General features: G+C 45.3%; 2 protein-coding genes across 7 annotated transcripts in view; both read left to right on the top strand.

The window, feature by feature from the left end:
• ADCY9 (adenylate cyclase 9) overlaps positions 1-18,890 on the top strand; it is a 99,686-nt gene extending 80,796 nt beyond the window's left edge. For 2 of the 6 annotated variants that reach the window (XM_030002477.2, XM_030002475.2), the window contains 2 exons: positions 1,150-1,191; positions 7,252-18,890. In XM_030002477.2, coding sequence (XP_029858337.1) covers positions 1,150-1,191; positions 7,252-8,440 — 1,231 coding nt within the window. In that variant the 3' untranslated portion in view covers positions 8,441-18,890. The remainder of the gene's footprint in view (positions 1-1,149; positions 1,192-7,251) is intronic. The other 4 variants (XR_005931466.1, XR_005931465.1, XR_003921595.2 and 1 more) reach the window with 4 other exon arrangements.
• An 83-nt stretch (positions 18,891-18,973) lies between these two features.
• Positions 18,974-21,059, top strand: LOC121232634. Its single transcript, XM_041120374.1, has 2 exons — positions 18,974-20,253; positions 20,995-21,059. The coding sequence occupies exon 1, from the start codon at positions 19,007-19,009 to the stop codon at positions 19,997-19,999; it is 993 nt and encodes a 330-aa protein (XP_040976308.1). The 5' UTR covers positions 18,974-19,006; the 3' UTR covers positions 20,000-20,253; positions 20,995-21,059.
• The last annotated feature ends 2,725 nt before the right edge of the window (positions 21,060-23,784 follow it).

Here is a 23,784-nt window from a genome sequence, read left to right as displayed (position 1 = left end):
AATACTTGATGGTGGTAGAGAAATTGTAATGCAAGTGTTGTGGTTTAACCCCAGCCGGCAACTAAGCCCCACACTGCCACTCACTCACTCCCCCCCACCCCGGCGGGATGGTGGAGAGAATCAGAAAAGTGAGAAAACTCGTGGGCTGAGATAAAGACAGTTTAATAGGTAAAGAAAAAGCCAAGCACGCAAGCAAAGCAAAACAAGGAATTCGTTCACCACTGCCCATGGGCGGGCAGGTGTTCAGCCATCTCCAGAAAAGCCGGGCTCCATTACACATAACGGTGACTTGGGAAGACAAATGCCACCACTCTGAATGTACCCCCCTTCTTTCTTCTTCCCCCAGCTTTATATGCTGAGTATGACGTCAAATGGTCTGGAATATCCCTCGGGTCAGTTGGGGTCAGCTGTCCTGGCTGTGTCCCCTCCCAACTCCTTGTGCCCCCCCAGCCTACTCGCTGGTGGGGTGGGGTGAGAAGCAGAAAAGGCCTTGGCTCTGTGTAAAGCACTGGTCAGCAATAATGACAATATCCCTGTGTTATCAATGCTGTTTTCAGCACAAATAGAAAACATAGCCCCATACTAGCTACTACAAAGAAAATTAACTCTATCCCAGCCAAAACCAGCACAGCAAGTAAACACAAAAATTGCTTGAACTACTTACTTGTTTTCTGTAATGGCATTTTCAAAAATAGGCTCTATATTTGTTCGGGGTTTTTTTGGTTTTGGGGGGTGGAGGGGATGGTTCATTTTTTGTTTGGTTGGTTTTTTTAAATCTTTGTATTGTATGGTCAGATAAGATGAAGGCATAACTGGGTTTTAGAGTTCTGAAATTGCTTTTCCATGTTTCCAAGGTAAGATTGGATTGTTTAACAATTATTCGTTCCAGGCATCATCTTGAATGTGTTATCATCGGTTACCCTTTAGAGGTGTTTGCATCTCTGTCTGACTGGTTGCTTCTTCCAGGCAAAAAGTGCAGATAGGTCACATTTAAACAAAGTTTGTCTGAAGCTGATCAAGTGCGCAATGCAATTATTGGTCCTACAGTCTACAAAATAGAAAAGTTTAAAATGCTAACTGAAATTCTGGCAGGATGCTTTGTTTACTGCTTTAACTTTCCTTCTGAAATCAACACTTTTTTTATTTCAGCTCGGTGGAAACTTTTCATCTAGATTTGGCACAGAACTTTAGGTAAGCTTTATATAAAATTACCATCTTTATGTTTAGGGATAGAAACATTTTCATGTAGCAAAACTTTGCATCCACAGTAATATACTTGGGAATTTAACAAATTGGTTCAGCCAGTTGTGTTTAAGCTCCTCAAGTACGTAATTTCCTTTACAGAGGACTTGGGTATGACTAAAAATCATCAGAGCGCTGATGCTGCAGTCACTGAGTTATGTAATGCTATTTTCTTTTTAAATTCGATTTCTAGGAAATAGAGTTATGGACAAGCTATATAAAATAGCATCTGTTTTTCTAGTAGTAGCAGTTTTTAAAGCATTATCTGTACATCATGAACTATTTATTTGATTTCCTTAGTTGATTTGCACTGTTCAGAAGTGTTCTGAGTTGGATGCTATCCACAGCTGGCCAGGTGAGAATTCTCTGTGGTAGAGGAGCTTCAGCTGAAAAAGCTGGCTGTGAAGCCAGCTGCCGTCACCGGGATGGAGACACGCTGGCAGTGACAGTCTGGGTGCTGTCTGCCACCCTGAGCTCACTTAGGCAGAATAGCAAGTCATATCGTTGAGAACAAATGAAATTTAGGCCCCAGACTTTTAAACAAACGAACAAAAATCTTCTCCTGGGTTATTAATAGCCCCTTATAAATAAACATGTTAAGGATTCACTCTGATTATTTCAATGTTGAATTTCTCATGGTTTTATTGCAAATTTTGCAATATCATTTTTAAAGTGTTTTTACTGGTCTTTGGTATTAAAGAAGTATGAGTTTGCTAATTACAAATTTGGGGGCAATACTGGGGCAATGTTGTACTTGATCAAACTAATGACCCTGTGAATATGTGACTCAGTAATTAATCTAAACAAAGGTGTATTCAGGACCACGTTGCTTTTACTGGAGTATGTATCAAAACAAAATTACTTTTAAAAAAATGTCATCTACATGAATGCTATGGTAGTCTAGAAAACGTGGTTAAGTCCAGAAAGATGGTAACTGTGCTTTCATGTTAGATATTTATTCACCAAGAAGTTAGCACTTGCTACAGTGTTGGGTTTTTTTGGGTTTGTTTTGTTTTTTTTTTTTTTTTTTTTTTTTTGCATGGTTTTCCTTTTTGTATGGCTTTGATTCATGAAAGATAACTTCATTTTCATAACAGAATACCAGTTCACTAAATCCAGAATGGAAAGTTAAAGCAAAAAGAACAGAGGTGGCTTGATTTTTTTGTTAACTAAAACACTGAAGGGAATTTGCTGAAAAGGCAATGTACGAAATACTAGAGCACGGAGATCACTGGAAGTAATGGCTTAGGATTAGCCTGAGTTTGGATCTTTAGTGGTTTATTATTAGTTTGTGAAATCACCGAACCTTTTGTGCTGCTCAGAATTACAAACGTCTTGCCCAGCGCTGACAACAGCTTAGCAGGCTCCTGACCAGCTGGTAATCACTAATAAATAATTCATTCTGCCTTAAATTATTGACAATCCAGTCTTCCGTTCAGTGACTGTTTCTACATCATCATTTATTAGAAATCTGTCAAAAATTAGCTATCAAGCATTGTTTGCATGCAAATATTTTTCTTTCATAAATATATGATATATCTTTTAACTCATGACAAGTAAAGGTAAGAGTGGGTAAGAAACCAAACCATGCAGAAGATGTTATTGCAAACAGGCGTGGAGCACGCTCTGCCTGCTTTGCAAATCCTAGCTTGTAATGTAAATACCAAATAAGGCAGTGACCAAAATACCTCGCTCATTAAACATTTCTAAACTTCACTTTTAACTTTTTATTATGAGGTGTACTAGATTTGTATTTCGTCTGTCACTCCTTCAGTTGGGGAAAAAATGCGTGTATATCGTGCGTGAGTTAATACCACATGGCACTGCCCTTTCTGCGTGTCAGCAGCAGTTTGTCAGGGTAGTTGGTCACTGTCTCTGTTTTAATGCAGGAATTGTATCAGTCCAGCATGATCTTTGTTAACAGGCCAAGCTCCACTGATCTGAAGCCGCCCAAACTTGTAAATTAACACAGTTCTTGTAAGTGTTGGAAGGTAAAAGAGAGAACTAGGAGTTAATCCTATTCTGCTTTACCATTACTTTGCAACAGAATTTGGCTTCTCGTTTCGGGGCTTTTTTAGTGTACACTATTGTATACCACATTGTTCTGTGCAAACCAAATTTCCCCTTTTTCCTGGTGATGGACTAATAAAAAGTTGAAACTCCCTTATCCTAACAAACTTTTTTTGCAGTTTCTTTCTCACTGACGTAAATAAATAAGGTTCCTTCCTCACCCCAGTCAGCATAGAAGCTTTTCCTGTGTTCTAAGAGGGCCAAACTTACTTGTTTTGCATGCCTTTAATGAGGTTATTCCCTTTTCTTGATCAAGAATTGAGATGATTATTAATGTTGCATGGGAAGACAGATACTAGTAATGGTAATGAAGTCTTCGCACAAAGTTCATCTCTGGGGTGTCCATGCTATGCTCAATAAATGAAAATATGGAATTTGCTAAGTTTTCCGGACAGACCAGTTCTTCAGCCCCAAAGAGATACAGCCACAAACTTAGTCTTTTAAACAGGAAAAATATCTCGTTTTCATTTATTTCTTATCTCAGAGCAGGTAGGGTGTATCATTTTCCACTTTGTGACTGCTCAAGGAGGAACAGTGATAGGCCACTTGAGGTGGAAGACTAAAATTGTTTGATGGGGGGGGGGGGGGTGTTCATAGTCATCCACTTTATGTTCTTCATCGAAAGCAGCAGTTTGATTTCCCTTTTCCGCACTGTTCCGCCATTGCGTTCTTTTTTAAGATTTAGCAGGCATGCATCCTCTTTAAATATAGCAAGATATCCAAATCCAAACATAGGTTACTGGCTCAGAAGCAAAATGGCTTTCCAAAAATCTTTATAAGTGGAAAGCCATTATCTTTATGATTTGTGATCAAGCCAAAGGAGATTCTATCTCCGGAGCTCTCACTTGTTCCATATTCAACACACAGCCTGGATGAAGATGCCAAGTTAATAGTTAGGCTTCTGTGCCAGGAAGCACTTCACCAGTTTGAGTTAAAGGAACATTGTTGGCTTAAGATTTCAATTTGAATGATTTTTAAAATTAGTTTTCTGCTGCAGCACCTCATAAAAAGTAGACCTTAAAAAGATTTGGGTGTGTGTGATCCTCTCTGTTATAGGTGTATGGGTTGTTTGTTGGGTTTTTTTTCTTTTCATTCTAAAGGGTAGCTTCAGGTCATCTTTGCTAACTGACTGTGTAAGATGATTTATAGTCCTGTAGGTCCTGTAACCTGGTCGCTGCAACATCCAGAAATTTGATTTCTAAATGAGTAAGATGTAATTGCTCCCTCCTTCAGGGAGGCATCGTGGCTTTTTTTACTAATGCTTGTAGCAGTTGCATTGTGATCAAAAATGCCTGCTCTGGAAAAGATACTGCACCTTCTTTTTTGAGATACTAACCTATTACCTTATTAATGAAATCAGGTCAGCTTACAAGTGAGTCACTCATTTCACATGCAGATCTCTAAGGTTGTACGCCCACGTGGGAAACAAGGTCAGGCCAGTGCTTGAGGAGATGATTGAGAGCTCGCAGATGCCAGTACTTGAGGAGTGGTGAATGGGAGGCAGCAGTTTCTTCTTAAAAGACAGATCTTGCATTTGACACAGGCCACTTTTTGTAATGTGAAATTTGTGGTGCTTGCCTAATTCATTTAAGAGGAATTAAAGTACTTTGAGGAGCATTTTGTACAATAAACTGTAAATAAAAAGCCATTAATGACTTAAATAAATCCCTGTGGCAGGGATGTTTGATGTTAGAGCAGATTATCTGGATCAAATTCATACTCTCAAAGGAGTAACATGTCATTGCTCAGATCCTCTAGCAGATCTCTTCCCACAAGATATGGAAAATAATTAACTGTTCTGAAGAGAACCGGAATCGTGCTCCTTAACCGAGATTCCTTCCTCACCTTCTCCAGCCTTATTTATTTTCTAAGATCTTTTCTCTTACTTATCCTCCCCTCATTTTGTTTTATAAGCCCATCACACTGGGAGGGTATTTTGCCACCTGCAAAATAGGTAGCAAGGTTTGTATTTAAGGAGTTGCTACCATTCTAGTTATTAATAACTTAGCCTTTGTCTTAGTCTCTGACTTGTCTTTCTAGGGAGAAAATGAACAGGTTTGTAACAGAGGTTCTGTTGAGAAAAGTAGTTGTGAGGGAGAAAGGAAGGAGTCTTAGTACAGTAACGCACCAGCAATTATGGGAACCTGATTGTAGGGACTTATTCTGTGAGTTGGGAGTAATCTCCTCCTTTCATTCTTCCCTCGTGTTTTTTTTAATATCAAACCAATAAAATTAACATACTTCTCTCAGAAGTTAAGGTATATTCTAGTTGAAAACAAAAGGAGTAATTTACAACATAATATGTGGTTTTATCTTTAATATGAAATTCCACCTGTAAGGTCTCTATTGTAAATATTTTACTTAAGGGAAACTTTTTCTCCTATAGGCTTACTATGATAAAAGCTAGTAGATGCAAACAAATACCATAGCACATACAAATGTTTTCAGAGATTGTGCACATTCATCTGTTTCACAACTGTGCTATGTTTGTGCTTCATCACGCTTTTCTGTCAATCAAATATTTGAGAACGAACATTCAGAAAAAGCAACTGGGTCCATAATATACACTGAAATGCCTGCTTTGATTTCAGAAGTGAAAGCATGTCCCTCTGGACATAAAGAAACAAATTGAACTTAGAAATGTTTTCACATGTTACAGAAACAAATTTAGTCTTCTCTTCTTGAGCTGTTGCTATAGTTGTGCTTTGAGTTTTAATCTCTTTTGTTAACATACCTTCATAAGAGAAATACAGACAAACACTGAGATATGGATTGCCTTGCTGTTTTTCAAGGAGAAGGGTTGATGTGATGCTTTCCCTTATCAAACCATCTCTTAACTTGGAAAACTTCAGCATGTGTCTGCTCATATCAAATCTTAAGCTTTGGCATAATTTTACAGAAAAAATCGCAGTTAAGTGACTCTGGAAATCGCTGCATGCCAGTCTGTCTGGGTTTAGACTTAGTTTCTAGGATTGCATAGGTGTTGTCTTCTCAGATTAAATCTGTGTCTTTGCATCTCTCCAGAAAGTTGAGATTGTAGACTGCAGATGTCTCCTTTTTAAGGGCGGTTTGGCACAGAAGCATGCTCCATCAGTGCTTCATAATCTGCACAGGCAGTTGATGAATTGTCGAAAGGATTTGAAATAATTACTCTCAATCTATGTGAGACATGATTTTTTTAAATTTTTTTTTTAAATTTTTTTTTTTTTTTTAATCTTGGCACTTTGAGAAACTTTCTGTCTCCACCATAAAAAGCTTCAGTGTTTATAACGTGCAAAAGATGTCAACCCAGGGCTCCATATTCTCCACTTTCATGCAGTTCTCCGTGAAGTGTCTTGTACAGGGTTATCTTCTTCCAAACCCTTCATGTCTTAACATTAAAGGCACACTGCAAATGTTACTGGTCTTTGATGAGGAGACAAGGGAAAGGCACTAGGAGTATAAAGCAGACGTTTCTGAATATTGGAGGTAATACAAAAAAAGGTAAATTCTACAAAACTTACACACACCCCACCCCCATACAGGCATACATGTGCACACATATATCTAAACACACACAGAGGCATTATTAAGCGTTTTTATGTACATACTTACATGTAGTGCTTTTCGTTATATATTCAGATATAATGATAACTGTTCCCTCGAGAAAGTCCTTAAAATAGGACTATCGTAAAGGCTGGGTAATTTCTGTGTTGCTGAACCTGATGATATCCCTTTAAGGAAGTACTCAGTGAGTTTATGAATGAAATTAATTCTTTAGCAATCTTAGCAGCAGATAAAGTTATCGAAGCGTATTTTATAATTTAGTATGTAGTAGTGTACACTTCCTACACTTCTTTTTCTAGCGAAGGATTTCTAACTACGGAGCAGAAATGGCAGTGCCCTAACTCTGTGTTTTTAAATGCACCTTTCGTGTTCTTCCCATTCTTCTGCTTCCAGCTCCAGAAGGAGTCCGTGCAACAGTTCGGTGCCAAATGACACGAAGAGGCCAGCAGACCTGATCGGTCAGGAGGTGATTTTGGTTTCCTTCCTTCTGCTCCTCCTGGTCTGGTTTCTGAATCGAGAGTTTGAGGTCAGTTACCGTCTCCACTACCATGGAGATGTGGAGGCTGATCTTCATCGCACCAAAATTCAGAGCATGAGGGATCAAGCTGACTGGTTGCTGAGGAATATTATTCCATACCACGTGGCTGAGCAGTTGAAGGTTTCCCAGAGCTATTCCAAAAACCACGACAGTGGTGGAGTAATCTTTGCGAGTATTGTGAACTTCAGCGAGTTCTATGAAGAGAACTATGAAGGAGGCAAAGAGTGCTACAGAGTCCTGAATGAATTAATTGGGGATTTTGATGAGCTCCTGAGCAAACCACATTACAGCAGCATTGAGAAAATCAAAACAATTGGGGCAACGTATATGGCCGCTTCAGGACTGAACACCTCTCAGTGTCAGGACAACAACCATCCCCATGGACATTTGCAGACCCTTTTTGAATTTGCCAAAGAAATGATGCGAGTGGTGGATGACTTCAACAACAACATGCTGTGGTTTAATTTTAAACTTAGGATTGGCTTTAACCATGGCCCCCTTACTGCTGGGGTCATTGGCACCACCAAGTTGTTGTATGACATTTGGGGTGACACTGTGAACATTGCTAGCAGAATGGACACCACTGGCGTCGAGTGTCGTATACAGGTGAGTGAGGAGAGCTACCGCATCCTAAACAAGATGGGGTATGACTTTGACTATAGGGGGACAGTCAATGTGAAGGGGAAAGGTCAGATGAAGACCTACCTTTACCCAAAATGCATGGACAATGGGATCGTGCCACATCACCAGTTGTCTATATCTCCAGACATTCGGGTTCAAGTGGATGGCAGCATTGGGCGATCTCCGACAGATGAGATCGCCAACCTGGTGCCTTCTGTACAGAATTCTGATAAGATAGCCCATGGCACAGATAACTCAGAAACCAAGGACATCCTTCCTTCCGCCAAGAAGCTCCAGAAAGATGCGGTGAAAGCAGAGGAGAGGTGCAGGTTTGGCAAAGCCGCAGAGAAGACTGACTGTGAGGAAGCGGGAACTGAGGAGGTCAATGAACTGACAAAGCTAAATATCTCTAAGAGTGTATGATGCACTGTCAGAGTTGCATGAAGTGCTCTGTCAATAGAAACACAAAGACATTTGCAATTGGCAGTTTTCTTTTTCAAGAGAGACCTTCTCAACACCTGGGTTGTACGTTTGTTTTCATTTCAGCGCCCGGTGCTGTGTGGATCACAGCTCTTCAGGGCTCGTTTTCATCCATCTCTCTCCTCCATGCCCCAAATCACATCCCAAGCTCCCCAGCTCCCTGTGCAACCATCTTACAGCTGAGTAGAGGATATTAAGTGCCTTCAGATATACTCCATTGGACTCCCTGTCAAGGTACAGAGGCCCCAAGTGAAATCATAGCTTTGGGTATTTGTCTAATTTTAAAGAAAAGAAAAGCTGTGGTTATATCATTTTTATTGTTGTTTCTCACAAAACACTTTTTTTGGCTAATGCAACTCCTTGGGTTTTTTATATCTCTCTGAACAATGTTTTACTGTTATCAGACCTTTTGTATGTAAACACACAGACAAATGTGCATGTATCTACCATATGAGACTGACATAAAGTGCCAGTAACGTACCACAAAAGAATGTCTTGGAGAGGGGGTGACACAATTTGACTTTGTGTTGGGCTGGAGGAGGAGTTCTGCAGTGGCTCAACATTTAGTTAGAGTAGGCTGAACAACTGCTGTAGTTTTATTCTCCTTTACCAATGCTTTCTTCAACCTTAATGTGCCATTGCGTGCTTTGGATACACTTCTTTTCCATATAGCCAATGAGTTACTGATATGTGGGAGTGGAATAAGGGTTCGGACATCACCAGCTCTCAGGACAGGTTTCCAGAAGCAGACGAGTGACCACGAGAGTGTTACAATTCAGGTCTTACAAGTCTAAAGCAGTTTCATGTTACTCCGTACGCTAGCTGAATTTGCGAAGGTAGGTGAAGTTGGTATCTCTAAGATGGTCTGACTTGAGGGAGAGAGAAAAGCGAAATAAATGTTTGGGGAATGCCTTTATTTATTTATTTATTTTATTCCTGGTTTTGTTTTGTTTGGGGGGTTTTGTTTGTGTGTGCAGAAGGGATTAGGAGACATGAATTGTCAATTGGTTTAATAAGAGTAATAAGATGGTGTTTCAGCCTCTTTGAACTACCAACCACTGTGAGGATGTTACCTAGGCAATATTTGTTTCAAAGCTGGTGAAACTTCCGAAGCCACCAAACGCAATTGAGTATCCCAGCTTCCCTCTGTACTGAATCAATGGTGCTGCACAATATTTTTCAGGATTTCCCCCCCCCCTACACTGTGCTTTTGCAGCAGGGAATAGAACAGCATGCTCCCTGCGTGCCACTGAAAGCAGGAATAGGGAAAAGAGTCCTTTCTAGTGAGCTGAGAAGCACAATAATTTCCCAGTCCTGCAGATGACTCTGTGCAGGTCCCTGGGACCAGAGACCTGCGGGAGCACAGAGGGAATTGCAGGATGGGAGCCTTAGACTATACCAGTTTGCCCTCTGCATGCTTCCATTGCCTCCTTCACTTACATTTGATGCCCTGCTTTGGATAATGTTAATTATTCAACTATTCCAGTTCAGCTAACTCTTTGTGACACCAAATAAAATGAAAGAATTTTTGTGCCCGAAATAAGCTCATTAGCCAGGGAAGAGCTGGTGAAATGCAATTCTGTGCTGTCTGCGTGTTAGTGTGATTTTTAATTCTTTTTTTCCATCTGAACTAAAGTCAGAGTATATTGATACTTCTTCTTATTCCCTATGTGATTCTTGGAGTTTCAGTAATAAATATATACGTTGTGAAGCTCCTATTCAGCTATTTGAGATCCATCTACACTCCACAGTCAGCATGGAGCTCTTGAAGCCTTTGTCAAATGTAAATCTGTGAGATTTCTGGATCTCGGTTAGTTAAACAAGATTCTGCACACCTTTCTCACAAAAGCTGCTGTTTATACACATCTAAATTGCGTTTGATAGGAAAGCTATTTAAAATTAATCTTACTTGCTCAATCTGCCAGCACACAAAAAACCCAGGGGATACTCATCTCCATACCCTGCTGCCACAGATGCTGTAGCCTGTTTGGGGGCAATTCGTGACGAGCAACAATAGAAGGTTTTTATCACTGCACAGTTTTACAGCAGCCTTCCTTCTCCATAGATTAAAACTAGCCCCCTTCTGCCCCACCCCCAGTGGGTTGCACTTCCAACTTTCAGGTAGTATAATTCTGCAAATACCTCTTGCGTCTGAAGAATGTATTCTTGAAACCATTTTTAGAGTTCTTGTTTCAGTTAAGTGTGTGTCAGTATTCCTTTTCTTACAGTAGAAAAGTTAATGTGGTCCAGAATTGTTTACATGCCTTCTAGTGTTATATTAGTGTCTCAAAATCATTCAAACTTTTCTCCCTTTCACTTCTTTCTCCCAATTTTATAGACAACTCTACCCAGCATTTTTCTCTCATTGATCAGCTGTTTGCAATGGCAGAGTTCAGTTGGGACACACCGGCTTCTCTCTCGCATGAGACACTGCACAATAACTAAACCTCCACCAGCAACAGCCCTGCATCCAGTGAGAGGTTTGCACCCTGTGATTAAACCTGAAAAGAGAAGGTGCTGGAGTAGGGCTCCGGACCCAGAGCGCCTTCCTTCTCGTTATTCAAGCAATGCACTGCAGAATACAAAAGCCTCATCCTCTAGCCTATAAAGTAAATGACACTCCCATGCTGTCGTGGTATGGTGCTGTGGAGGTATTGTTGGTTTTCTGGTAACATTAGAATACCAAAAAAAATACCAGGGCCTCTTTTTTGTTAGTACTAAGCAAATAAAATGACTGAGGACAGAAGCATTTAGTGGACTCTGAAATCAAGGGCTGTTGTCTGCTCTGGGAACTGCTGGCGACGTTACTCTGCCTTAACTCTGAAGCTGGGGAAAGAGTCAAAAAGTTGAGTAAGTAGTAGTTACCCTTGTTTGCTTATTGCCATCAGGACAGCAGCAAGCATTCAACAGCTGAGACTGCAGGTCTTCTTTTGGAGGTTTTAAATCTTCTCTTTTAATGCAGTGTAGTAACAAAATCAAGACACTAAGCTCTCAGCGTACGGTTTGGGTGGTGAGATTTTCCCAGGCACAAGGAACAGGGAGATACCTATTTTCTAGTGTAAAACAGTGGGAGCTGAACCTTTACACCTTCCCTTTATGCCTTTGAAAAGATGTCCCAATACTGGAAAAAATTACTCTGGAGGCATTTTTAATGGCATTGTGCAGTTCTGCATTCCTCTCTGCAGCCGTGACACATGTGCGCTTGTGGGAGGCCATGATCAAAGTTCATTTCATTAAAATATCTTTTGTGCTTGTTCTGTTAGTGCCAGCACAATTCAAACATGGTATAAAAGTTGAGGAGTCGGCCAGGTACCTGGAAGTGTATTCTGCAAGAATAGTCAGTGCATTGCTGCGCTTCCTATTTTTAGGGTGTTTTAATGGTGATAATTTAAAAATTATCCCGGGGTGGGGGGGGGGGGGGAAGATTGCTGAATATTTGCTAGGCCTGTATTGCCTTCTGCCACAGTTCACTTGGAGGAGCCGCTCTAGAGCGTAGACTAATGACGAATATGCTGAACATTTTCTACAGTGTCATCTTAATCTGCTGCTAACACACAAAACCACTTATTTTTCTCCCAGCTACTTCTGTGAGACAGATTTCTCATTTAAAAACAAGTAACTGGCATTTCCATTGATTTAGTTCTGGCATTTATGATTTTGAGAAGAACAGATTTGCCTGTTATTTCCCAGGATTTGGGGCCGTTCCCCTTTGCTGGAGGTAACGCAAGTGCTGCGAGCAAGGCGGGACGGTGCCGCTGCCTGACTGTGGCTCCTGCTGTGTCCTAACACAAAGCACAGGAGGATTTAGATGTGACAAAATGGGGGGGGGGGGAGAGGATGGACTCCCCAAGGGCTTTACAAAAAAATAAGTATTTGGATACTCTTACTTCAGAGCTAAAACACAGAAAGGAGGCACCCGGAGCAAAAATGAAAGGAGCTATAAACCAAACACTGTGTACCCATGCCAACTTTTAGCTCAAGAAGAGCTTATTCTTGATTAAAGAGCCAAGCTTTTGGGGTATCTAGCATTTTAAAATTGCTAACTCTAACCTGTTTCTAAAACTTTAATTCTGAATACAACAAAAAAAAAATATTGCAAGGGAGCAGTTATTAATTTCATGTCTTTATTATGCAACATCACAAGAGACTGAGAGTGCCTGAGGTTGGATATAATGTGATCAGCTATTTAACTGTGCAGCTTGGGTTGGGGGTTGGTTTTTTGCCAAATTTAAAGACTCTGTTTTCTCCCTTATTCCCTGCTGTGGTCTTGTTTGCTCGGTCTGGATGGGACATGCGAGTGGTTCTTGCCTCCCTGCTCCTCGCCTTTGCTAAACTGCATCTTCCACACTGCACAGCAGTGTTTGAACTCTGCTACTGCCAGGTCATGGCTTCAGATGCTGCTTTTACTGCTGTTTGCCTCTATTTCCTAATATAAAGGGGAAGAGTACATTTGCTTTGATATCTTGGTCCATTTATCTGGTCACAGCTGCAGCTTTCTCCTTGTGTTGTTAAGCTCCTTGACAGAAGATAGGGAGGAGCAGCAGGCACATCCCAGTAGTTAAGTCTAAGAATTCTGTGAAAAAATACGTTTTTCGTCACACCGGAAGTGGAAAAAAAAGTTTTATTTCCCTGAGTTTTAGCAAACGTGCCAAAGCAGAAGAGGGTAAGAAATAAATTCCAGTGTTTGCTGTCAGTGTTGGGATTTGGTGAAGCAGTGTTCCTTTAAGTCCTGTTTTAGTTAAATATTACAAAACTGCTAAAAATGCAGTAATTATTCATTGATGTGATTTTCCCAGTTGCTGAAAATGTCGCAGGGGTGGTTTGACTGTAAATACAGAATGATTTTCATGTGGAAAGAGAAACAGTTGAGGCAGAGGTGCAGGGATTCCCCAGTGCCGCGGTGCTTCCATCTTGATGCCCAGGCAGCTGCAAAAACCCAGTTGGGGTCTTGGAGTAATCCCGAGACTTGGCTAGCTGTATGCAGAACATCAGTTTGGGCAGGAAAGTCATTTATTCCAGTAGTTTTTTCCTTTTGAGTTCTCTATACAGGCTGTTGCAGTCCTTGTTTTGATTTCTAGGGGAAGAACCTGAACTACTCTTCGTTGTTGCTGAGAATATCCTCCGCTGCCGGTAGTGGTAGGATTCTGCAAAGTCCTGTAAAAAAAGTTAGAAATTACAACCATTACACGCTAATTCTGGCAGATGCTGTAGTTGTCCAGGTTTTAGTTTGAGTGCTCTGATGGCTTGAAGATTTTTCAGTCAAGAGCTGTGAAATCGTGGACCACTTACTGCCAAAATATACCAAAAATGTAAAGGAAACTGGAGAGGTGGAAGACCACAGTCTGCAGAAATGCAGCATAAGCAGCGTAGGATACAGCGTGATGATGCGGGTTTGGCTTGCTGCACAAACATACACGGCGCGGGAGATGCTCTGTGTGTAACATGTGCTTCCAGGTTTGAAATCAGTGGGAAAAGGAGAAGGTGAATGTGAAATGAGGTGTCGGGTTGTTTTGAAGGCTGATCTTTAATTTCCAGGTGGGATGTCTTTGCTGGCTGCTGTAGGCGAAGGTTTCTCCAGTGTGAAGCAGAGCCCTGGCTTCCCAGCAGCACGTTTTCTTATTTTTTTTAAATCTGCTTTAATGCCACCCTCTGAACTCTGTCCAGAGTGATGGGAAGGAGTTTTGTCAGTGAAAATAGGACATGAGGAGCTTATTGTCTTTGTCTTAAAAGAGTTCAATTAAAATGGACATCAGACTCCGAAGAGCTTCAAGTAGAGAATAAAATAGGGGTGAAATATATTTCGTCTTAACAGCATCTCGGTTCAAGTGGTGCCATGGGGAAGAGTTTTGAGGTGCTTTATAGACGCTCCATAAAGCTCTGATAGAAAAAAAAAAAAAAATGCAGCTTTTCTGTATAAAACTTTTTTCAAGTCTTTATCAGGCGAGCTAAAGTTCTGTCTTCGGCCCAAGTAAGTGGCTGGGCTGTACAATGTGTATAGAAGTGCTTGCTACTTACCTTTGAGAGTCAACATTAGCTTTTGAGAAAGAAGATTATTTTGGAAAAAATAGGTCAGTAGAAGACACTTAAAGCTTTTTTCCCCTGGTACTTTGTTGTAGCTGGCAAACATTTGCTCGCCTAACCAAGCTGCCCAGCCCAAGGCTGGCGAGGAGCAGGATGCAGGCGCCCAGCGTTTTCACGCACGCCGCTCCAGATGCAATACGATTAACATCCTTTTTAGCAGCTGTTTCACATGCGTGTCTCCAAGTCGGGAATTGGTGTCGAGGAAGTAGTCATTCGTGTTTTACACTTCTGGAAAGGCCCCGAGGCTGCTGTCAGCTTCTCACGTCGTAGCCTTTACGTGGTTTGTTCTGTTCTCTCCTTGTTTTCTGGCTCACTGCAACAACACGTATTTTAATCTCCAGAAGTTGCAGCGTTCACTGAATCTGAAAAACTGCAGAAGGTTATGGCTGGGAACACTTACTAAAATTTTAAGTTTTGGCTCTAACTAGTGCTGCTTTAACCAATTTGTCATCTGGTGATAAGTGGCGACACGCGGTGATGTCATATCCGAGCATCCCAGCGGGTGACCGCTGCCAGCGCTGCCACTCGCACATCCCCAATTTGAGTGTCAATTCTCAAAACTTCCTTTGGATGAGTCAAAACAAAGTGACTTTCTTGAGTGTTTCCTTCTTTTCTCCCTTAGTCACTCATGTCTTTGCTTGTTTCTAACTTAATGCATTGGTTAAATACTAGTTTGCAATTGAAAGATGGTTTGTATCGATTTGTTGTTGAAAGATTTAAGCTCAGGGCAGGGAAAAACGCAGCACGTGGTACATCTGCGGGTATGCCCAGGGGGAAAATGCCTCTTTAGCATCTTTGAAACTTTGCCTTTATTCAGATGAGACCAGAACTTCATTTGTGATTTATTTCTAATATTAGCTGTCGCCCCTAGAAATTGTCCAAAGAGAGGGGGTTTGCAGTATTGCAATGGTCTGCCCTACATCACTGCCTGAACCAGGATTTGGCCACCGTGCTGGTACCCGCATGGTCCCACCGGCACCATCAGACATTTCTCTTCGTGTAGTTCAGCAATCCGCAGTTGCCAGAGTAACCCTCTCCCCAGTTTAATTTCTTCTAGTTTTCAGAGACCATGTTGAGAGAGAGAGAGAGAGATGCGCGCTGAGACAGAGACTTGTTATACCCTACTGCGAGTACAGCTTTAAACTTCCAAAGTAATAAACTCTTCAAAGCCAAGAGCCTTAAGAATTCCAAACATCTGCTGAGAGACAAAACACAGTTTCAAGTTTGTGCTGAATATCGGGAATTTTTTCTGCTCAATGGTGGGTGTCTCCTATTTGCGAGGAGGAGGCAGCAGTATCCAAAGATGATAAGGACCTTGGCCACCCTCACCGAATTACCCAGGAACAGGTAGACAGGCTCCCCACTTGTGCTCTCAGGAAAGTTACCTCGCTCCCCCAGGGCTAGTGTGATGGCTTTATATATTGCATTGCTCAGAAAAGCTCCTTCTTTCCATGAAACAGAGTTTTTAATTTAGCATAAAACATTGTATTTGCTGGCGGAGGGGCTGGATTCTTCCTTTCCCACCCCCAGGCTCTTACAGTAGTTGAGATGGAGAAGGCAGGGATGTAGATGATGGGAAAGCCAGGCGAGTCGGGAAGAAGCTGGACGTGCCTCTGGAGCTGAGCCCGGCAGAGTGCCGGAGCTGAGGACCTGCCGCACCGGTCCCGCAGCAGTGCCCAGGCAGCAGCGAGCTTCGGCCGCCGTGGGCTGGCGAGGTGGCGGAGGTTTGGGGAGGTTTGCTCTGGGGGCAGCGTCCCGCTGCCCTCCTCAGTTGAGCCGGTCCATGGTCAGCCTGACGGCTGTCGGATGCCTTTGTAAATACGTCTTCCCTCCTGGCCTATTGGTTTCATTTCATGTTTTCGTGTGAGCAAATTTCAGCTGGTTACTAAAAACGTGCACTAGAAATGGAGGCACTGCTGTCCGAGCATAGCCGGGCTGCGCAGTGGATTGGGGTTGTGCCTGTCCAACCTCAGTTTATACAGTATTACACCTACAGATGACCCTATATAAGCAATCATTGTGCATCAAGAGCTGCGATACCCCATTATAAACAGCCTGTGAGAAATGATTTACAAAGTGAGGGACTCAAATCAGGGCTGGCTTTGGTTTTACCAGTAGGTGTCAGCTGGGCAGCGGTGCGGGCCCCGGGCCGGTGCGGACTCCCAACCATCCCCTGTTTGCTTTAAAAGCTGCCTCAACAGTATTACCTGAGACTTCAGCACTGCCTGTCCTTGCATAAGCACACGTGGAGATGGTATAGAAAGCGTTAATTGAGAACATGATTGAAACGTTATTGAATTATGAATTGAAACATTGAGAAGAGTTTCCAGTTAACAAGAAAGAAGAGAGGCAAAAAAGGCAAATTAAAACATTTTAAGGTCTCCAGGTTAGCTGGAAATTGTTTCTTCATGATGTCTCTGTTTTCTTTCTCTCCCCACCCCAGCAAAGCCCGTGTTCCCGTGACCTTCTCCCCTCCCTTCTTGCAAAAAGAGAGAGAACCGGTCTGTTTACACACACCGCTGGGGGAAGCTGGCAGCTTCTGCTGGGGGCTTTGCTGGGGACGGGGCTTCCTCACAGCGGCTTCACTGTAAATATTCTGCCTATGCTTCATTGACAAAACCGAAATGGAAAAAAATTGTATCTGTGAAATATTAAGCTATATATGTATATAGATAAAACGCGTATTATCTCTGACTCGTTACTACGGCTCTGTAATCAATTGTATATTAAACTGTTTTACTGTATGGCAGATCATTTCACGCTATCTTAGATGTAGAAAAGCTGAGAAAGTAATTCACAATACACTATGTCAACTTAAAATTGGTTTGCTTTTTTATTTTTGCTCCAGCACGACTTCAAACGCAACCCTGTGCCGTTTGCACATTGTTTCGAAGAATAATAGTTGGGAACAGAAGCTTTTTCAGCCCTTTGTTTTGGATCTGGCTTTTTACAATGTTTCTTTGATAAATCACGAAACCACCGAGTTAATTTTTGATTAGGTGCATATTTAGAAGGCATTTTAAATGCGAAAGGGATTTGTCACAGACCCACTGCACTTTGATGTGTCGGCTGGCAGTAAATGACCTTCATGTTCCCAATGCCAGCTGAGAAGACTACCCCTTCCTAATTTTTCCTCATTTTAATCCTGCTCTAAAGTGTTGGGAAGGGGCTGCGTGGCAGCCTGGCTGGCAGCACCTCTGCAGCCCATGGTATTGTCACTGCTGGCTGTGGCGGCAGGTCTTGGCAGAGAGCTTTTCCACATGGGGAGCTTGCTTGGCTGAAATAGGGGATGAATTTTGAATAGGTTTTTTTGGTTGTTTAGCAGAGAGCATTGATGGTTTATTCTGGAATACCAGTGCCTTATTCAGATTCTCTTAATCCACTTGGAAAGTGGAGTGAGGCATTGTTATTCTGGAGTAAGCGTCCACAGAAAAAGAAATGGCTGACCAGGAGCGGCTGTCCAAGAAGAGGAGCCGTAATGCTTTCATAAACCTGAACCTGTCTGGCCAAAAGAGCTGAAGGTGTTGGACTGCTGCAGGCGGCTCAGCAGCAAAACCCATGTCTGTCTGTCTGTCTCACACAAACCCTGCTTCCCCCAGGGTCTCTTTTAAGCATCCCACTGTATGTTCATTGGGTTTCACTGGGGGGAAGAAAAACCCTAATGAAGCCCTGAGCCCTTGCGAAGTAAGGTTTTGACCTGGAAGAGTTGAAGGTTTCCTCTGGATCCGTGCCCAGGCGCTCTGCTCCTCCCTCCTGCCCGCTGATGACCAGAGACCCGCCGCCATCGCGTCGCGCAGCACCAAACCCTTCTCCTCTTCGCACGTGCTGACGACGGGGCCGTGCAGCCGTAAGCTTTTGGACGGGTCCAGCCAGAGACCTGAGTCCAGGCAACTCCCGTTTCCCTTTTCCCCACTCCCTGCAGGTCGCAGCAGAGCAAGAGCTTTGTCCTCCTGGAATCATGGAGAGGTGGACTCCGGTTCCTCTGAGGGTGCTCATTTATTGTTTTCCCTCATACTTTAAATAGAGGTTGTTTTTTTTCCAAAGACAAGGTAAGTATCAGAGCACGTTTAATACACGTGTGGCGCGATTGGCTCTGCAGCCAGTGCTTGCACCATGTTCTTGAGGCTGTCCCAGGGTTTTTAATGTCAGTAGGTGTGTGTAAGCCATGCTCGAGTGTTCCTGGGTGTTCGCCTTCTGTTGTAGGCGAAAACTGTTCCAATGTTACCCAGTCGGGTTCCTATTGTAGATCATGGTGATTGTCAACTGCCAAGAGATATTTTTTAATAAATCTTATCCAGGCATTTCAAATAAAGCCAGTCTCCCTGTTTTCCTTTTCAGTTCTGCGTTGTCTTCTCCCCAGGTAACCCCACGTTCAAGTTTCTTCTCTTTCTGTGCTTTGGTTCATGGTCAAGAACTCATTGTACACCGATGTTGGGTATATTGGAAGATGCACCCTATGTTTGTTTACTTTACATGGGGACTGCGGGTACAAGAAAAGCCCAAAGATCTTCCAGGGACGTGTTTCACAGTGGTACCCAAAAGACCAGGCTGCCTTTGTCCGTAGGCAGCCTGAGGGCGACTCGGTGTCCTCGGCCGATGGAGGACAACGGGGCCGACCCGGAGGCCGTGGCATCTCTCCCATCTGCAGGCGCTGCTGGGGATCCCACACCTCAGTCACGCTGCAGCAGCAGGGAGCTCTGTGGGAGCCGCTGCTTTCTTCCTTCTTTGCGTTTCAAGATTGTCCTGGGTGCCTGGAAGGTAAGTATTAACTTCCCCCATGGGTTGTTAGTGGGGTGGGGGGGTCCCGGGCTGGCGCGCGCTGCCCTGGCTGTGCTGCTCTCAGGGTCAGCTGCTTCTGCAGAGCCGGCACCCTGCTGTAGTACCCGGCGCCGTCTCCAAGAGCCGTGGGTTGCATGGGTGGCTGGAAAATGTGCCCGGCTTGTGCCTTCCCCTGGTTACCAGAGGTGGTTTTTCAACTTTTCTATGGGAGGGGAGAACCTGAGGGCGACTCCGGCCTGGGCTCGGCAGTGCGCAGGGAGACGCGGGTGCCCTCCGGCTCCAGTGCCGTGGAAGGTGGGTGTGGAGCAGATCTGCCAGCTCCTGACCTGCTTTCCCTGGGGTATCCTTGGGGGGTTCCCTGGGGATCCCCAAGCTCCAGCTGCTCCAGCTCCCTCTGGGTCCCAGCCCCACAACCTGGCATCCCAGCCTGAGCTGGACACCATCTCTGCTCGAGGGGACGCCCACCCGCCTCGCTCTGCTGCGCCATCGCTGAGGCTTCAGCGCAGGACCCTGCCAACGTGGCCGTTCCTGGACCTGCTCCGGGTGCAGACCACGGATGGGGCAGCGAGGGTGCTCAAGCCTGGCTCCCCACACCCGCGACTGGCTTTCATTTTTCACACCGCTCAAAAAGCTTTTCCTTAACTTCTGGGGCCAAATCTTTCTTTGAAGCAATATTTTTTTCCCCCTGCTCTCACCAGTTTCATAATGTTTCAGTCCAGCCAAAGCCCGTAAGCGGTTTGTGTTCAATTCAACCATTGCCACTGAAGGACCCGTTGGTGGCACCGTGCGGCGCAGATCTGCCACGGCGCTTGGGGGAGCAGGGACTTGCCCGGGCTTCGCTCGGCCGGGCCGCAGCCGGCTTTTGTTCTCACTTGTTAATCAGTGTTTTGCTTTTGGTAACTACATTTTTGTTGCTTTGTGGTGTTGAGTGGCAATTCTCATTTCACAGCTTTGCGGAGTTTATGGGAATTTAAGAGCTAGATGCAAATGAACTTCATTAACATGCTTAATTATCTTATAAACCTTATATCCATCTGTCCTGCATATGCTTTGTACTCAATGCTTTAAGACAAGCGACCACGTTAGGCTTGGCACGAGGCGCCTGTGAGCAGGAGCCTTTGGGGAGAGCCCGGCTCTGCCTGCGGAGGGAGTGGGCTTTAATGCCAGGGGTGCATGTTGGAGGTGAAATGTCATTTTTCAAAGGCTGTGTCCAAGCTGGGAGACTGGAAACAGACCGGTAAAACACGCAGCAGGATGACACGATCTTAGGAATGATTTGCTAAAAGCAAAAAAAAAAAAAAAAGCATGGAAACTTTTCTAATGTGCCAAAAGGGGAGAAACGCTGGCAAGAGGCTCCAGGCCAGCAGCCCCTTGATGGGCAAGAGGTCGGGGCTGGGAGGGCAGAGCCGGAGCCGGGAGCTTCACCCAAGGGGTTTCGCTGTAGAAAAGCTTTGGGCAAGTCCCCAGAAGGGACCTGACCATGTGGTGCCGTGCTGAAGGACCCGTCCCGCACTTGGGCATCTCTAGGTGAGGGTTTTTTTAAGCCAGACTATGTGCAGAGGATGGGTTTGCTGTCAGGGTCACCGCGGAGCTTCATGCCGGCGCTCGGGTCAGGCTCCCTCCTTTCTCACACCCAGGGGCTGTTGGTGGTGCGGGAGAGCTGTGGGGTCCGGCAGAGCACCCACGGGTGCCCCACTCGGACACCAGCCTGCCACACGTGACGACGTCGGGGTGTTCAGGTGCTAACGCCAATTACTCGCAGCAATCCTGGAGCGGGGTGCGTAGGGGACGCCCGAAGCTTGAAAGCCTGGATGATTTACATGATTTCTGGCAGAAAGCTGGGCACGTTTTGCGCGGTTTCAAAGACACTGGGGTGGCAGCATCCGCCACTGCAACAAGAGACGGCGCAAGGGCGACAAGCTCGCTGCAGCAAGGGGCTGCACCCTGCCGAGCGAATCCCTGCGTTTGTGCCGGTGCTGTGCAGGGAGCAAAGCTGGAGGCAGAGACACAAGAGCACTTGAGAGCCCAATGGGATCTTCTTCAAGCTGAATCTCTGGGACTGGCTGCCTTTTTCACCAGTCAATGCTCCAGCCTGGTTTTGGGAACGTGGAGCACCTGAGCCTTCCCCGATGGCTGGCTCCTCTCCTGCGTGGGGAGTGGTTAAAATAAACCCCAAACCCTGCCTGTTTGCAGCCCAAGATCCTGAACTTGCATCCCTTGGTGGCACAGGATGCATTTTGCAATGGGAAAGCTGCGCTGCAGTCACAGCACTGGGTGCCATGAGCAGAATCGCAGGGAATGCTTTTGTCCTTATTTAATTTTATGCAAAAATATCAGAAAAAAAAAAATGAGCCTTTACTTCCAAGTTGTTTCGCAAATCCATAGGTCTGCTAGGTAAGAGACAGGGCAAATCCCAGACTTGTGCCGGAGCCCCCAAAGGGTTTAAGGGCCATAACGGGGGCTGAGCACTAATCTTTCCCTCTTCTGTACAACAGCGTTGTGCCGGAGCTGCCTCCATCAGCGGACACTCAGTGCGCAGGGGTAACCCATCGGGGTGCTGCTGCATGCACCTCGCTCACCTCTCATCCCGGGAAAAGCAGGGCTGTTGCTTTGCACTGACTCGCTGCTTTCTGAGCATACGTTTGTAACAAAGACGAAGCATGAATGTGAATTTTTCCAGGCCTGGGAGGGAGCAAGGGCCCGGCGTGCAGCAACCCTGGAGCCACGCAGCCCTGGGGACGGGTGTCCTGCCACCGCAGCGGTGAGTCCATGTGTCTGGCGAGCGGGGAACAGGGAGTGCAACGCATAGCAAAGCGCTGACGGAGGATCTCCTTCCCTTCTCTTGCTCTTGCCAGCTCACATCATGGCAAAGACACTTTGTTCCCGCAGGGGCTCAGATAACACCCCAGCCCGGGCACCCCTCTGCCTTCCTCCCTCTTTGCTTCCAGCCTCCCTGGTCCAAGGCCAATGTCCCTATCGAGTTACCGGCCACCTCAGCCTCCCCGTTTCCCTCCAGCACAGCCAGATGCAAAGTTTTAAGAGTGAGGATATTGAAAACTTTAGAGTTGGAGCTCTAAAAACTTTTAAATATGAGCAAAATAGAGATGCGGCTGCAGGGTGAGCGATGCGACTCTGTGCTATAGCGTGACCGTGGGCACAGGGACCCATTTGCAGCCAAAGGGCCCTCACTGAGCTGTGGCGAAGGAGGAGGAAAACCTGTGCTCAAGCCCTTCTGCTCCCACGAGGAGAGGGATGGGTTTGGCGAGGTGCTGGCGGTTGGCACAGACCCAAGGATGGGCTTTGCTCTGCACAACGAACCGCCAGCAAAGCCCGAAACACCCCCCGCCACGTCCAGCTCCCCTCTGGCACTGGGAGCTGGGGAGGCAGCGAGCTCAAACCCTGCAAAATCCAGGCTGTGGGCAATGGGGAGAGAAAACATGCAGTTTTGGGGCAGGTTGGTGGGTTTGGAGGGGGGTGCTCTGTGGGTGTTTTGAGGGGAGCTCAATGATGTGCCCGGTGAGCACAGAGTCTGAGGGCACAGCACAGCATCGTGGGCAGTGTACAACCCTTTGTCGGTATCACCTGTGGTTGTAACTCTGGAACTTCTGTGCCAGCCGGGCTCTGAATCCCTCCTTCCAGAAAAAGAAGATTTACCTTCTCTTTTTTAATACGTAGAAAGTACAAGCAAAAGGCGTCCCCCTCGTGTTGCTCCTGCCCCGTGGAGCTGCTGTCGCACCGTGCTTAGCCCAGTCTGCAGTGCTGATTTGCACCGCGGGACCCACAGCTGCACCCATGGGTGCCTGTGAGATCCGGCCGTGCATGAAGAGCTCTGATGGGGGCAGGTCCTGCTGGTTCGGCTCCTCGTCTCCCAGGAGTTCCCCCAAACTCTGCCTGGTGAAATTCTCCTGTGAGAGGGGTCACAGGGAGCCTGTGGAGAGGGGAGCATCCAGGGGAGGAGAGGAACTGGCACGATACCGGGGTGGTGCCTGGAACCAGAGACACTCCCAAACTGGTTTTTAGCCCTGGAGAAGTCTGGTTTGCTGGTGTAGGGGCCCTGTGGGGGCTGCCACTGCTGTGCCGATGCCAAATGCACCCGCGGGGGCATCAGGAAAGGGAAGCCAGGGCAGCGATGGGCTGAGTTTCCAGCTGAGGTCTTGCAGCATGCGTCACTCTCTGCTTCCAGGCCGGGTCCCCAGACTCCTCTTTCACTGCTGGTCCCTGTTCTGTGTGCCCTGTGCCGTTTTCCTCCCTCCTGGGTGCATTTTTTTGGGTGCCCCTGTGCTATCTGCATTCGGCAGAAGGCAGTTGCTTGCTTTTATACCTGCTGCACGAAGCTGTAAGTGCCTGAAGGACCCTCGTCGCTAAAGATGCTTCCCAAAGACCGAAGATGCCAGGAAAGACCCCGCACAGCCAAACGACTGCGACAC

This window comes from Aquila chrysaetos, chromosome 25, assembly GCF_900496995.4.
Source record: "Aquila chrysaetos chrysaetos chromosome 25, bAquChr1.4, whole genome shotgun sequence".
NCBI classification, from domain to species: Eukaryota; Metazoa; Chordata; class Aves; order Accipitriformes; family Accipitridae; genus Aquila; species Aquila chrysaetos.
Note: the sequence above shows the minus strand (reverse complement) of the source record. Positions and strands in the feature narration are given on the sequence as shown.